Here is a 16274-nt window from a genome sequence, read left to right on the forward strand (position 1 = left end):
ATATTTAAAAACATTATAAATTATGTTTTTAAATATAATCAAACGGTTATAATATTCGTCGTTTACAAAATTCTTACAAAGTTAAAAATATTAACCCAAATTTTAAGTCAAATTTTTTAAAAATCTATCAATATTATCATTAGTATATGAAGATTTAATTTCATTAATTATTTTATTTTTTAATTATTAAAATAACTAAATTATAGTATATAATATAATTCTCCGCTAGAGGTCGCTAGTTTCTTCAAGCTTATAATCCTAGTTTCTGCGTTTTTTTTTTTTTTGATCTATTAGCTTTTATTAATTAAATAATAATAATAATAAAATAAAAACAAAAAAAATTTGCTTATGATTGTACTGTGACATCACTTATAAAATTAAATGCAGCATTTTACACTGTATTAAAATCAAATTTTAATGACGGGAATGAAAAAAATGCAACAGATACCTTGATAGGCTGTACGAAATCATTTAACCTCTTAACTTTGGTTTAATTCCGTTGCTAGCATCACAATACAACAGATTTTTATATATCAAGACCGAATAAATCAAAAATAATGTTTGCTGAGGTGGATGTCTTTGTTGGAAATAATACTATCGTAGATCCTGAAATATTCCAATTATGGTTGAATGGTTATACAGGTAAGGTAAATAGAAATCAGGAAAAATGTACAATGAAAAACGTTATGTAATAGCTTGTTTTTTAATTTTACTGCAAGTTTTGATTATCATTCAGCATTTAAAACTTCTTTAGATAATAGATCTGTTTATGTAATAATAGTTTAAGCCACCAGTGGCCAAGTGGTTCTGTTCCCTGAACACTGGGAGTTCACTCCTCACCAGGACAGGCTGGCCACATGGAGTTTTCCAGGTTTTCTCCACACCTGTAACGCCTGAATAGGGACCAGTTACTCTTAAAAAGACCCTGGAAGGCATCCCCTAGGCAGATCACTTAAGTGTTGCCATAAGTTGACAAAACAAACAATAATAGTTTAAACCATGTTTCTATTTTTAAAAATTTTGGTGAAAAGTAAGATTGTTCCGCTGTTACCTGGATTTTGTAGAGGCCATCAAAGCATTGCAAAAATTATAGCATTTCTATGCAAAGAAACCAAACATATATGGAAGTAACCTCTGAAAGTAGGATATTACTTCAAAGTTTTCCCTATGCTCTTTTTAGTCAGTTCAGACAAATTCTAAAAAAGGTGCACTTTTTCAAAAAATTCTACAAACAGTTTACTAACAAAAGCATTTTAATGTACTGTGTATATTTAGTAAATAATTTAGTTTTGCTAAGATATCAAATAAATGTAAATGCACACATTGTTTTGCAAAAATTACTAACATTTTAAACTTTAAGGAAAAATCTTGTACATAATTTGTTTATGTAAAGCTGGACAATTGGGAACCTTTTTTTGCCAATTCTTAACAGTAGAATCTACTCTCCATCGATTACACTTATTAGTTTCTCAGGATTCTGATTTCCAAATAATCATCTCTTTTCACGTGAGAATGGATTAAAACTTATATCAGGCTACCATGTGATTTTGGAATTTCAATCTGGAATTCAATTCAAAAGCTTTGCTTTTCCTATTGCTATTCATCTTTCCTGACAATATACAAGAATGATTCAAATGAACCAGATAAAATACTTATGTTTTTAAATACAAGAGGTAAAAAATCCGGTAAAAAATGCAAATACACTGTTCACAAAATTATTTGCAAAAACTCAAAGAATCTTTCGCTCGCATGTATAGGACGACCTAGGAATTTGAAGCTGTGATAAATGAATTAAAACCTCGTCTTATATGAAGATAAATACAGTATGTTATAAAAAAAATTTTGTGTCAACAATACATTTTGCATCATATAAACACTTTAATCATTGTTCTAAACAGGAAAACAGTAGGTTTTAAACATCCTTATATGATATTTTTGCCTTTAAATTTTTGTTGATTTTCATCTGTCAGTATTGCAAAAGATGTTTCTTGGAATCATATCTCATGAAAAACTGATTCATTTGGTTTTTTCAGTTTCTAACAGAGATAAAATGTTTATGAGGTGAGACTAAAATTAAGAAAACAGTAATTTTTTTGACAAATGATTTAATCTATAGTGAAGTTAACCAGCTTTTAATCCAGATGTTGAAATCAGTTGTATAAAGAAGCAACTTTATTACAATTATTCAGTTGACTTTTATATGGTGCAGTCAAATGAAAACCAGCTGGCTGAAAAATGATGTGCATGATGCAAATGATCGTCATGGTGTGTTGTTGATTGAATTTCTGGAACAGGGAGATAGTCAATGCTGAGCAATATACAATATATCAAAACCCTGATGAACCTTCATGTAATAAAGGACAAGTGCCCAGGATTGCTGACCAAAGGTGTGAGCTTTCTTTATAATAATGCATGTCCAAACATTACACATGCAAGTAGCCACAAAGCACTTTTACTGGGAAACAATGCATCACCTTCCATATAGTCCTGATCTGTCACCAGCTAATTTTTGTCTTTGGTTCACTAATGTCCCCACAGTAATTTTCGCAATGTTGACTTCTTCCCCACAGTGTGGAAGTCTTCAAACTATAAATCCCCCCCTCTTTCTTTTGTCTTACATCACCTTCCCTTTGCACATGTGTTCGTCAATCCCTCGTTTGTTTCAGCATTTGGGGATTAGTTTGCCTGATGAGGCTCATTCAACATCAGTGAAAACATTTGCACTTTTTATAAAAATTTGCTGGTTTATAGGTTTAGTGTTTTTAATTTTAATTTAACCAGTTTTAAGTGGCAGTTTTTTGTACCTATATTTTGTCCATTCATGCTATAAATTTAACTCTTCAGATATAATTTTTTCTAATTTAGTGGTCAAACAGTTTTTCTTTCTAGTTGTCTCAAAATTATTTTCTTTTATAGATTAATTTATTCATTTTAATGCAAAAAAAATTATTGAAAAAAGGTATTTTTATTTTATTTCTACTATACAAGATCAATGAGATAATTTATTATTCATTTAAATATTTAATATTTTATTAAAGTATATATATAAATTTTATTTATAAGATTATCTAAAGAGTTTAAGACAATCTTAAGGGTAACTTCTAAATATCACAAAATTCTTTTTAATGTATCATTGTTAAAAGAAGTAATAGAAAACCTGAATTATTTACATAAATCTTTATTATTATTAATGTAATTTAGCTCAAGATGCTGCAGCCTCTGTTCTTCAAGGCACATTGAAACAAGAATCCATTCCTTTAGATATGTTAATTAGTGATGTTCAAGATCATTACAGAACCTTCCAAATGTTGGAACGCTTGTTACATTCACCACCTCGACTTTCTGAACAATGGACTTTCCAAATAACACCTAGTATCCAAAAAATGTTAATAGAAAGGTAAAATTTTTGCACACTAAATTTTCAGATTTTTAATAAGATTATGTAACAATATTAAAAAGTAATATCTCTTAAATCAATATTGTGAATATTAATTACAATAAAGCATCGATTATCTGACTCAATTTGGGGACTCAGGTTGGTCGGATAACTGAAAAAATCGGATAACCGAAAAAAAGGAAAAAATACATTATTAGTATAGTATATTAGGATATTAGGATATTAGTATATCGCTATTAACCAACTTCGGGTTGAATTTTCATCGATGCTTACANCTTCAAAGTTTTCCCTATGCTGTTTTTAGTCAGTTCAGACAAATTCTAAAAAAGGTGCACTTTTTCAAAAAATTCTACAAACAGTTTACTAACAAAAGCATTTTAATGTACTGTGTATATTTAGTAAATAATTTAGTTTTGCTAAGATATGCTGCATAATATTTTTTCAAAAATGTTTGACTCTATAATTTTGAACTTAAACATGCTGCTTAGTATTCACTACATTGTTTAAATATACCGTATTTACTCGAATATAAGATGGCCTCTCATATAGGACAAGGTGTGACTTTAAAGATCAAAATAAAGAAAATTAGATTTATTAATACAATTCTAATTTTATTTCATTTAATCACAAGTAAAATATCAAATAAATGTAAATGCACACATTGTTTTGCAAAAATTACTAACATTTTAAACTTTAAGGAAAAATCTTGTACATAATTTGTTTATGTAAAGCTGGACAATTGGGAACCTTTTTTTGCCAATTCTTAACAGTAGAATCTACTCTCCATCGATTACACTTATTAGTTTCTCAGGATTCTGATTTCCAAATAATCATCTCTTTTCACGTGAGAATGGATTAAAACTTATATCAGGCTACCATGTGATTTTGGAATTTCAATCTGGAATTCAATTCAAAAGCTTTGCTTTTCCTATTGCTATTCATCTTTCCTGACAATATACAAGAATGATTCAAATGAACCAGATAAAATACTTATGTTTTTAAATACAAGAGGTAAAAAATCCGGTAAAAAATGCAAATACACTGTTCACAAAATTATTTGCAAAAACTCAAAGAATCTTTCGCTCGCATGTATAGGACGACCTAGGAATTTGAAGCTGTGATAAATGAATTAAAACCTCGTCTTATATGAAGATAAATACAGTATGTTATAAAAAAAATTTTGTGTCAACAATACATTTTGCATCATATAAACACTTTAATCATTGTTCTAAACAGGAAAACAGTAGGTTTTAAACATCCTTATATGATATTTTTGCCTTTAAATTTTTGTTGATTTTCATCTGTCAGTATTGCAAAAGATGTTTCTTGGAATCATATCTCATGAAAAACTGATTCATTTGGTTTTTTCAGTTTCTAACAGAGATAAAATGTTTATGAGGTGAGACTAAAATTAAGAAAACAGTAATTTTTTTGACAAATGATTTAATCTATAGTGAAGTTAACCAGCTTTTAATCCAGATGTTGAAATCAGTTGTATAAAGAAGCAACTTTATTACAATTATTCAGTTGACTTTTATATGGTGCAGTCAAATGAAAACCAGCTGGCTGAAAAATGATGTGCATGATGCAAATGATCGTCATGGTGTGTTGTTGATTGAATTTCTGGAACAGGGAGATAGTCAATGCTGAGCAATATACAATATATCAAAACCCTGATGAACCTTCATGTAATAAAGGACAAGTGCCCAGGATTGCTGACCAAAGGTGTGAGCTTTCTTTATAATAATGCATGTCCAAACATTACACATGCAAGTAGCCACAAAGCACTTTTACTGGGAAACAATGCATCACCTTCCATATAGTCCTGATCTGTCACCAGCTAATTTTTGTCTTTGGTTCACTAATGTCCCCACAGTAATTTTCGCAATGTTGACTTCTTCCCCACAGTGTGGAAGTCTTCAAACTATAAATCCCCCCCTCTTTCTTTTGTCTTACATCACCTTCCCTTTGCACATGTGTTCGTCAATCCCTCGTTTGTTTCAGCATTTGAGGATTAGTTTGCCTGATGAGGCTCATTCAACATCAGTGAAAACATTTGCACTTTTTATAAAAATTTGCTGGTTTATAGGTTTAGTGTTTTTAATTTTAATTTAACCAGTTTTAAGTGGCAGTTTTTTGTACCTATATTTTGTCCATTCATGCTATAAATTTAACTCTTCAGATATAATTTTTTCTAATTTAGTGGTCAAACAGTTTTTCTTTCTAGTTGTCTCAAAATTATTTTCTTTTATAGATTAATTTATTCATTTTAATGCAAAAAAAATTATTGAAAAAAGGTATTTTTATTTTATTTCTACTATACAAGATCAATGAGATAATTTATTATTCATTTAAATATTTAATATTTTATTAAAGTATATATATAAATTTTATTTATAAGATTATCTAAAGAGTTTAAGACAATCTTAAGGGTAACTTCTAAATATCACAAAATTCTTTTTAATGTATCATTGTTAAAAGAAGTAATAGAAAACCTGAATTATTTACATAAATCTTTATTATTATTAATGTAATTTAGCTCAAGATGCTGCAGCCTCTGTTCTTCAAGGCACATTGAAACAAGAATCCATTCCTTTAGATATGTTAATTAGTGATGTTCAAGATCATTACAGAACCTTCCAAATGTTGGAACGCTTGTTACATTCACCACCTCGACTTTCTGAACAATGGACTTTCCAAATAACACCTAGTATCCAAAAAATGTTAATAGAAAGGTAAAATTTTTGCACACTAAATTTTCAGATTTTTAATAAGATTATGTAACAATATTAAAAAGTAATATCTNATTGGCATTTACAATATTTTTTAAATCTTATCATTACTGTCAAAACTAGTTTTTTGCCTTTTTATAATAACTAATAATATAAAAATTATTTTAAAATTATTTTATTAAACTCATGAAACAAACAACTACCCATAATTAGAAAATTAAGTCTTGTTTAAATACTGGCCTCCCTTCAATGGTCGAGCCGTTGATGCTAGCTAAAACACACAAAAATTTAACAAAAATAATATTAAAGTAGCCAAGATATAGTCAAATATTGTAATGCCACATCACTAGCGGACATTTGAAGTTTACCGACTAGAACGGTCGGTTAACCAATGTGACGGTTAATCGGGGGTCGGATAATTGATGCTCTACTGTAATTTCAAAAATTATAATGATTTCAAAGATAATTCTGCAGAATTACAGTATTTTAATATTTCTAACACAAAATGACTTCCAACAACTTAACACTTCGTTGAATAATAATAATCCACGAAAACCTTTCTGTACAAGTGTTATGTTCTTAACTACTCCACAAACGCTTTTGACCTCCACCAAGGTCTGCTTCAGGTGGTGACTGACCGTGTTTCTTCCTGACCATCAACACGGTCAAACTGACCAAAACAAGGTCAGTCACCACCTGAAGCAGACCTCGGTGGAGGTTGAAAGCGTTTGTGGAGTAGTTAAGAACATAACACTTGTACAGATAGATTTTCGTGGATTATTTTTAATATTTCCCATTTAAGTATGAATTTATTGTAGTATATGATTTAATTATATGAAGTTCATGTAAATAGTAAACTTAAAATAAAGTTTAAAATTTTGCTTCATTTGTGGCAATTATGATTTATTCAAATTACTATATACAGGGTGATTCATAAAGGTGGAAAAACCCCATGACTTTGAAAAATGAAAGATATTGCACATAAAACATACCATACAGATTAACTTAAAGGACAAATGAAGATAGTCCTATTATGGTATTAGCAGCAGTTAATGCAAACCCTCAAACCCAATCAGATTCATTTCACAAGTCTGATTTCTCAATCATCTGTAGTTTGAATTTTGAAAAGAAATAGATTCCACTCATATCATCTTTATTACTATCAAACATTACAAGTAACTAATTATGCTAAATGAGTTGATTTTTGCAATTGGATTTTAATTCAAATTGATGACAATTCAAACTTTATATTATTGTATTTGTAGACTGATGAAGCTCAATTTTTCAGGGATGGAGTGCTCAACACCCACAACTTACATTATTGGGCAGATGACAATTCACTCTAAGAGAAAATGCCATCAAGTTCTATGGTACATTAACGTGCAATGTGGTATTTTCCAACACAGATAATCAGCCCTTTTTTATGAAGACTCATTGAGTAGTTTTCAATATTTGCATATGATTTTGCAAGAAATAGTTACTATCTTGATAAAAGATTTACCATTGATGGATTTGATTCCAGCATATCATACCAAGGTTAAAAACTGGTTACTCTTTGTTTTCCCAGATCATTGGATTGACAGAGGAGGATCTGTGGAATGGCCACCATGTTCACCAGAGATAACTATATTGGACTTTTTCCATTGTGAGTTACCTAAATAAATAGTCTATTCAACTCCTACTACTACCATTGCAAATTTCCAGGATAGAATTGCAGCAATATGTGCAAAAGTTAGACAAAACATTTATGATTCACTCATCTCCTCTGATCAGTTGTGTATTGGTGTTGAAGGACTGCATTTTAAGCACATCATTAATTAAATTTGGATGCAATGTTTTTTCTTTTGTTATGTTAAAGAAACTTCTCTGAATAACATTCATTCATAAGTTGCAGAAGTGAGATACCCTGGAATGCTCATAAATGTAAAGTTGACTTATTATTTCATAATGTTTTCATGGAAAAATTAAGCAATAAAATTCATTTCAAGCAAGATTTAGACTAATTTCATCATTCCTTGCAAATTTACAATTAGAAAATTCGATGTATCTGCAACAGCAAATATGATATTTGAAATGGCCTTCAAAATAACTTTCAAGGCTGATTTAAAATGTCACCAATAGGTTATTATAGAGTGGTTCCACCATTATGAATCATCCTATATATTCCATAACTAATTAAATGATAAAAGTCTCATTCTTTATCAGGCTATGACTTGGTCAATTAAATATACAAATATGTTACATAATTTGGACTAAAGGCCAATTATTGGTGAAGTTATGGTATAATGAATAATGCTTTATTATTTGATTATTAATATAAATCAGACTTGGTTTTTATATTCCATAAATTATTTAATTTAATATAATTGTGCCTATTAATAAAAATGAGAATCAGTATTTACTATAAGTGAATGAAATTTCTTAAATTTTTTAAAAACTTTTTTATAATGCAATATTTATCATTATATTTATGTACAGTTTAAATTTTATTGTATAATGTTAAAAGTTATGATTATACATATAATAAATATAATTTATTTTACAGATATTATGAATTTGATAGCTCAGTGATAAGAGAATTTCTAGGTAAAAAATTATCATCTCGTAACAGAAAGGATCTAGATGAAGTGAGTGAAAAAACTGGGATTCACATCAAGAGTTGTAGGCGACAGGTAGAATTTTTTAGATAAAAAAAATATTCATTTAGTAAAGTTCTACCAATTTACTCATATCAGTATTTTGGTTTTATTTGTATAATAGTAACAGTTTAATATTTTTATCTAAAAGTAGTCTTTCCTCTTGATATCTAGTTAATAAGAAATTATAAAACAAAGAATTAATCAGATTTTAAAAAATTTTTATTTATATAATTATTGTTAATATTTTCAAAATTAATTTAATATTTTATTTAGCCTAATTAAAAAGAAAAATACATTAACATTTTCGACCTGGTTAATAGGTCATCCTCAGGTACCAAAAGTCAAAAGTAGAATGCTAGTGTTGGAAAGACAAAGGACCAGAATATGGAGCTAAACAGGATCAGCTATCTAGCACTGAAAAATGACCTCTGGAAGCATGTCATTCTCCATCTCATTTAGAACTTTGCACACAACAAAATATGTCTAAGTGCAAGCTTATTTCCTCCTCCTCCATATTCATATACTCTAAAAACCTCCAACCTGACCATGAATCCATCACTAAGAATAATAGTAAATGCATAGCCTACCAACACAACCCTATTTTCTATTGCCTCCTGCAAAATGATAAAGACTCCATAGATGAAAAATGGAACAGTGGAGTATTACATAAATTTATCCTCCTGACCATAAGTGAGGACACTGGCATCAGCATAATGTATGTAAGTTACACTTCAAGATCCTTTGATCAGATACTCAATAAACACAAAGAGGACATTAAAAGAGTGAGGCCAACTACAGTTTTGTCTTCCTATGCACAACTTTCCAGCAGTCCCAGCACAGAAGTAGATTATCAGGTTAGCAGGCAGCCAAAATTATCTGAACTGTCTCTCATCCCTCCTGTGCTAGCATTCTGGAGAAGTGAGAAATTTATAAACAGTGTTACCAACACATGCATAAACATCAGGGACAAGGAATCCATTCCCCATGCCTGGCAATATCTTCACACTCTTTCATATCAACCACCACTTCCCTTGTTTGTTTATCTGAATCTATCTCTTTATCCTTCCTTCCAACACTAACACTCTGCTCCTGACTTTTGACACCTGAGAATGACCTATTAACTGGGTTGAAAATATTAGTATTATTCTAAAAATTTCACAAAGGTACAGTAATTAGTCCAGCTAAGTTATCAGATTGATTGGTATATCATATTCATTGAAATATAAAAACAGCTAAGGAAACAAACATTTATTTGTGAAATAGATTAATTTATTTTCATTTTATTTTCATAGTTTGATAATGTCAAGAGAGTTTATAAAGTAGTAGATGATATGATTGGTCCTCTTGTTCAGAATATACAAAACCAGTTCCTTCTTTCTGAAAATTTAGCAAGGTGAGTAATCACTTTTAGATATGAAATCAAAATGTGATTTTACATGTAAATCCAAATTTCTTGTCAATGATGAATGCAGTTTGAAAACATTTAATATAAAATGCATTAATTTAGTTAAATTAATCCTTTATTACTGGTGTAGATTTTAAAATACTTGTGATAGTATGAAGTTTATAAGATATCAATTTTTTTTAATCAGAAATTGTGAAATTATAGAGACTGCACTATAAAAATATGATTTAATATCTCAATTTCATTAGTTTTTTCTCTTTCTGATTATACTAAGTATTTAGAGATTAATAACATTAACACAAATATCAATAAAGTAAATGATACATTTGAAAAATTTTTAAAAATTAACCTCAAATTTAAAACTGATAAATTGATTCAAATTTCATCTATCTGTATACTGATGTTAAGACAATTTACAAAAATATACATTTTCGAATCTTTTCTTTATCCATTAACACAACCACAGAAGTAACAGTTAACAGTTACATTGGCTTAAAGAAAAACTTCATTAAAAAGACAAATAATAATAGATAAAAATTCACAAGTTAAAAACGATATCAAATGTCAGTGTTATCGTTTTTAGTGTTAAGTTATCAAACGATATCATTTTTATTCAATATTATTGCTTCTGTTTGAATCAAAGTATTAATCTTATAATATAGTAATTTGATTATTTTTCACTTATGTGTATGTATAAAACTTAGAATGTTTACAATATAAACTAAAATATGAATTTCTAACAATAAATCAAATTGCATCAAATTTTTTTTATTTTTTATCAAATTATTAGATTAATTTGTCCTAATGGCAGACAGATACTGTCACTTTATTTAAATATAAATAGTTAGAAATAAACTATTTTAATTTAATTGATTAATTTAGAAATGTCTTGAAGAAAATCAATCCAGAGCAAGACTTGAACCTGTAACTTCTTATAGTCTGGGTTGACATATTGTATTACCAGTTATACTATCCAAATTTTTAATTTGACCTTTCTCTTAAGAAATGAATGAATTTGAAATTACCATGTAATCTTAGTGATTAAATTTTCAATACATTACCAGAATCTAGCAGCTGATAAAAAAACCCAATTGTTAATATTTATGTAAGATGATGGCATCTACCTAATTTACTATATATCCAAAATATAATATAAGTAGACTTTTGAAGCCTGATAAAGTTCTCTAAAACTATATGTTGAGTATAAAATATCCATTGGATATAAAATGCATATCTTTACCATAGTAGTAGACAAGTGGAACAGCATTCTTAACAACAACTGTGATAGTATGAAATTTATAAGATATCAATTTTTTTAATCAGAAATTGTGAAATTATAGAGACTGCACTATAAAATGAAAGAGGAAATTATGCTAGTTTCTATTAAAATTCCATCAGACAAATATTTTCATATAAAGCTTGGGTTTGATGGACTTATTTAATTTATTTAACATAGAGATAATTTTTATTATTAAAGTAAAATTGAACATATATAACACACTGTTTTCATTGGCTAATGTACAGTATGTTTGTACGTTATGTACAAACATAATGTAATGTACAGTGTATGGTTTGTGCAGTACAGTACAAACCATATATCACTGATACAAATGGCAGAGTGGAAGCAAATATTTACTACAGTGTTTCATTATTGTATGCTGTATATTGCAGTATTATCGTGATATTATGCTGTATAAACTATTAATATTTTGTTAATAAAATTGTGTAAATTGTAGAACTAAAATAAAGTTTCATATATTGATGAATAAAAGTCTGGAAAAAGTGTGTCTGCAAGGAGAATTGAATCTCCAAATTCCAACTATAAAGAAAGATCCGTTGGAGTTAAGCTCATCTCATCATTTTGGGAACTCTTCTTTCTCTTGTCTGATACTATTACCTTGGTGACACTATGAAAGAGGAAATTATGCTAGTTTCTAAGTTTATGTATTAGCCATTTTTAGGACAACAGTTTTAAATGCATGAAGTTTGTTGCTTTTCATATTTTGTCACTCCATTAAAGTATTCCTTTATTAATTTGTTATATGTGGAATGTTAAGTTTTTTATTTTCTGTAAATAAATAAATTCTATATTGATAAAATTATCAGATAAAAACAAAACTTCAAAAGTTAGGGTCTCAAGTATTATTTACAGAATAGTTTTAACATTTTACATCTTCAGGTATTAAAGTATAAAGTTGTATACAGACTTTAGAACCATCTTATTTTTATTTCACAAATCTGCAAGATCTCAAATGTTTTTAAATTTTTTATTTTTGCAATGATTTTTTTTTAATACATCTGATTCTTTCAGTATGTAATTTCATATTTGAGAAATCATGCTAACATTTATTAATTTTATAATAATTTATAAACATATTTTTTGTTAAATCACTAAAATTTAAAATAGCTGACAATTTATTTTAAGTTGCAATTCCTGTTATTTATTCTGCTATTAATGTAAATAATATATACTTTATCAAAAATAATTTATTTTTGAAAGTGCACTTTTATGTTGATTATTATTAGTACTTTAAAAAATAGAAATTACATACATGTGATTGGATATATTTATCAAAACATATTCTTTTTTTGAAATACTGATATATTAATTTATAGAAAGTATGCAGCTGTTGTGTATCTTACAAATAACAGATTTGAAACAGGAAAAAGAAAATTACAGTATTTAACATTCAATGATTTTCTACATTGTGCAAATCAGATGATGTCTAATTGGTCTTGTATGAAAACAGGTATTTATTTAAATCTGCTTAAAATAGTTTTTAAATATAAAAAATAATTAAAAATTATTTTATTTCTTAGATTGTAATTTTTTAGATTATTTTATTTCTTAGATTGTAAATATGAAGAAACTGCTATGGAAATGGACAGAGAATTTTTGCAAGAATTAAGAGAAATGAAGTTACTTTTGGAAAGAGATCATCTTGATAGTCATAAACATTTAGTCCTTTCTGCTTTAAAAGCAAAAATCACAGAAAGAACTTACAGTGATTTAGAAAATACTTTTAAAGTAAGTATATTAATATCAAATTATTCAATATTACTTTCCCAGATGTTATAGAATATAACATAAAGTATGGTGACTAGTCAAATTTTGATCTCCTGGTTTTGCATTTTGCATTTCTTGATATTTTGACACTCGAGCCCAAAAATGTAAAATAGAACACCATATAAAATTGTGTGTGTTTTGGTATATTATTTTGCATTATATGTCAATGTTGGATGAACCAAAAGTTTGAAACTTGGCAGGATTATTTTTATACATGGGGCATTGATGGCTATTAAATTTGAGTTTAAAGGTCAAGAGAATGAAGAGAGAGAGGAGTTGTGTATCATATCTCAAGTGGGATCAACTTAATGAAAATTTTACTCATTATTGGCATTTACAATATTTTTTAAATCTTATCATTACTGTCAAAACTAGTTTTTTGCCTTTTTATAATAACTAATAATATAAAAATTATTTTAAATAAAATTTCTTAAAAGATGGTACCACATACAATTTTAACTTTGAGCTAATGTCTTAGTGTTTTTTTTAAAAGAGATTTTTATCACAATTAAACAAAATTATTCCTTTATTATTATTTAAATTATTATTTATTTAAGCATTTATTATTATTTAAATTTTATATTGTAATGTAATTGAAAATTATTGGACTTCCTGGTTCCCTTAACCTTCCATTTGAGTGCTGGGAAAGTTGAGCAAGAGCCCTTTGCAATCTTTTCAATATTTTTATTAAATACATACCTCACATGGTTTCACCACTCATTTTTTTGATGGTATCCAGCCACTTCTTTGAGTATTTTAACTGTACAAAAAAAAATCTTGGCTTGTTACTGGTCTTGAAATATTCTATGACTTTGTATGACTATGACTATGCCATTATCTTTCATAAAACTTGAGATAGGATTCCAAACAAAAGGTACCATGCACCCAAACTTTTGTTTGGGTGCATGGTACTTGAATCAACAAATAACTCACTACTGATTATCTGCACTCTAATGCAATTGCATTTAGTTATTACATTGCAGATGCAAGATGTGTCCTGGTGCAATATTTGTATCTAAATTCTGTATATACAGTGGAGATCTTTTAATGAATTTTAACATTTGAAAATAGGTAATTCCATCTGACCTTAAACATATCTGACCTTAATTCCATCTACATATAAACATAACAGCATAAAAATCTTCATCCCATAACATTTCCATATATTAAGTTGAAAGAACAATCAAAAAACTAAAAAATAATCAAATATCTTACTCAACTCCTTAAATAATAAATCATCCAGCACCTGATGCTGAGAAAACATTTATTAAAGAAACATTAACATTTTCGACATAATATGATAGGCCATCCTATCATATTAGGTCGAAAATGTTAATGTTTCTTTAATAAATGTTTCAGATACAAGTATTCTCGAATGTATTTAACTTAATATTTAAATGTCAGAACATTTGAATACTTTTACATTTAAATTTAAAACCAAAATATTGGATAAAGTAACAAATAAATAATAAAATAAAACAAATATAGTAAACGAACTAATACAATAACGATGTAAATAATGTAAAAAAATAAATTTAACATATGTAAAATAAAAATAAAATAAATACACAAAAATGCCACTAAGTATAAGGGCAGGTGCGGGCTAAGAATTTTTGCATTTTAGTTTTTCTTTTATGTAGAACTTCCATGCAGAAGCTAGTCCATCCACATTTCTTGTGTTAATACAAGCATCTTTTAATTTACTTTTATATGTTTTGATTTTTTCTTTGTGCATTGCCGATATGGAGAACACATAGTCCTGAGGATAGTTGCTTCATTTCATTTAACCACAGAGTCCTCTGCTTGTGCCATACAGGATAATACTTTTACTTCGTTATTGTATTAGTTTGTTTTGTATATTTGTTTTATTTTATTATTTATTTATTATTTTATTCAGTATTTTGGTTTTATATTTAAACGTAAAAGTATTTGAACGTTCTGACATTTAAATATTAAGTTAAATACATTCGAGAATACTTGCATCTGAAGATGGCCTATCATATTAGGTAGAAAACATTAATGTTTCTTTAATAAACGTTTTCTCAGCATCAGGTGTAGGATGATTTATTTTTTTAGGAGCTGAGTAAGATATTTCTAATAAATTATTCATTTTTTAAAGTTATTTTTCAGCTGAATAATAATTTTTTTCAATTTGTCTTTTTTTTTTCATCATTTAAATCTTACAATCTATATATTTGCTTAAATTTATTTTTGCACTTTTTATTTGCTTAATAGATCAATGGTTCCCAAACTTTTGAAACTTGTGGTTCCCACTCCCTGTTGATCATATACCAATGGGCCCTCATGTCAGAGATGAAAGTATAAGTCAGGTAAACTCTGATTCTTGTATTTATTTTTGGGTAGGTTACTACTATAAGTAGAGAAATGAAGTTCAGTAACATTAGAGATATAAGAGATTTAATGTAGCAAAAAAAAATTACAGCATATTTATGTGTGTATTTATATTTATAAAAGTGGCATATTCTTTGATCTTCATTTTCAGAATTCTTAATGAGCATAAAAAATAAATCATTTCACATACTCAGATAATACATAATATCTGTTATATAAAAATCTATCTCATTTTTTAAATGCAAAGAACATTTTTTTTATTATTACAAACAAATACAAATATATTTGTATTCTATTTCACTGTCCTAATGAGCAGGATGAGCCTGTTTATCCTTAATTAGTTTATGGGATCTTGTTGTTATTTTAAATATTGAAACACACTTTATTTTTGATGTTGAGTTTCACTCTATACTTCAATTTTATTACAGCTACTGCAGAAAAACCACATTCACAAAGATAAGAGGTAGCGAACAGAATCAAAGCACAGAGTGCTTTCTTCTGATCACTGGATATTCATCTTTAATACTACACTAAAACTGTAGCACTGTCTGAGACTGGAATCTTGCTTTCAATGTTGAATCAGTAGAAATGTCAATGAGCTGCTCTGCTTCCTTGTTGTTTAAATGCTGGGAGTCTCAGTTTATAAAAGGTCATCTTAAAAGGGTCACTAAGCCACTCCACT

At 28.0% G+C, this 16274-nt stretch overlaps 1 protein-coding gene across 6 annotated transcripts; it reads left to right on the forward strand.

Moving 5' to 3' along the window:
* The first annotated feature begins 332 nt into the window (after positions 1 to 332).
* Positions 333 to 13451, forward strand: LOC111631499 (acidic fibroblast growth factor intracellular-binding protein-like). 6 transcript variants are annotated; one of them, XM_023375754.1, is made up of 7 exons: positions 2041 to 2061; positions 2210 to 2387; positions 3202 to 3397; positions 8675 to 8801; positions 10061 to 10161; positions 12790 to 12923; positions 13026 to 13451. In XM_023375754.1, exons 2-7 carry the CDS (start codon positions 2306 to 2308, stop codon positions 13250 to 13252), a joined length of 867 nt encoding a protein of 288 aa, XP_023231522.1. In that variant the 5' UTR covers positions 2041 to 2061; positions 2210 to 2305; the 3' UTR covers positions 13253 to 13451. The 6 variants fall into 6 exon arrangements, with proteins under 6 accessions (XP_023231518.1, XP_023231522.1, XP_023231521.1 ...); XM_023375752.1 differs by lacking the exons at positions 2041 to 2061; positions 2210 to 2387; positions 3202 to 3397 and adding exons at positions 4782 to 4796; positions 4945 to 5122; positions 5937 to 6132 and having other exon boundaries at positions 13026 to 13267; XM_023375750.1 differs by lacking the exons at positions 2041 to 2061; positions 2210 to 2387 and adding an exon at positions 333 to 642 and having other exon boundaries at positions 13026 to 13267.
* Positions 13452 to 16274: the final 2823 nt, after the last annotated feature.

Source organism: Centruroides sculpturatus, unplaced genomic scaffold (genome assembly GCF_000671375.1).
Source record: "Centruroides sculpturatus isolate CEXI.00-Female unplaced genomic scaffold, Cexi_2.0 scaffold518, whole genome shotgun sequence".
Classification (NCBI taxonomy): Eukaryota; Metazoa; Arthropoda; class Arachnida; order Scorpiones; family Buthidae; genus Centruroides; species Centruroides sculpturatus.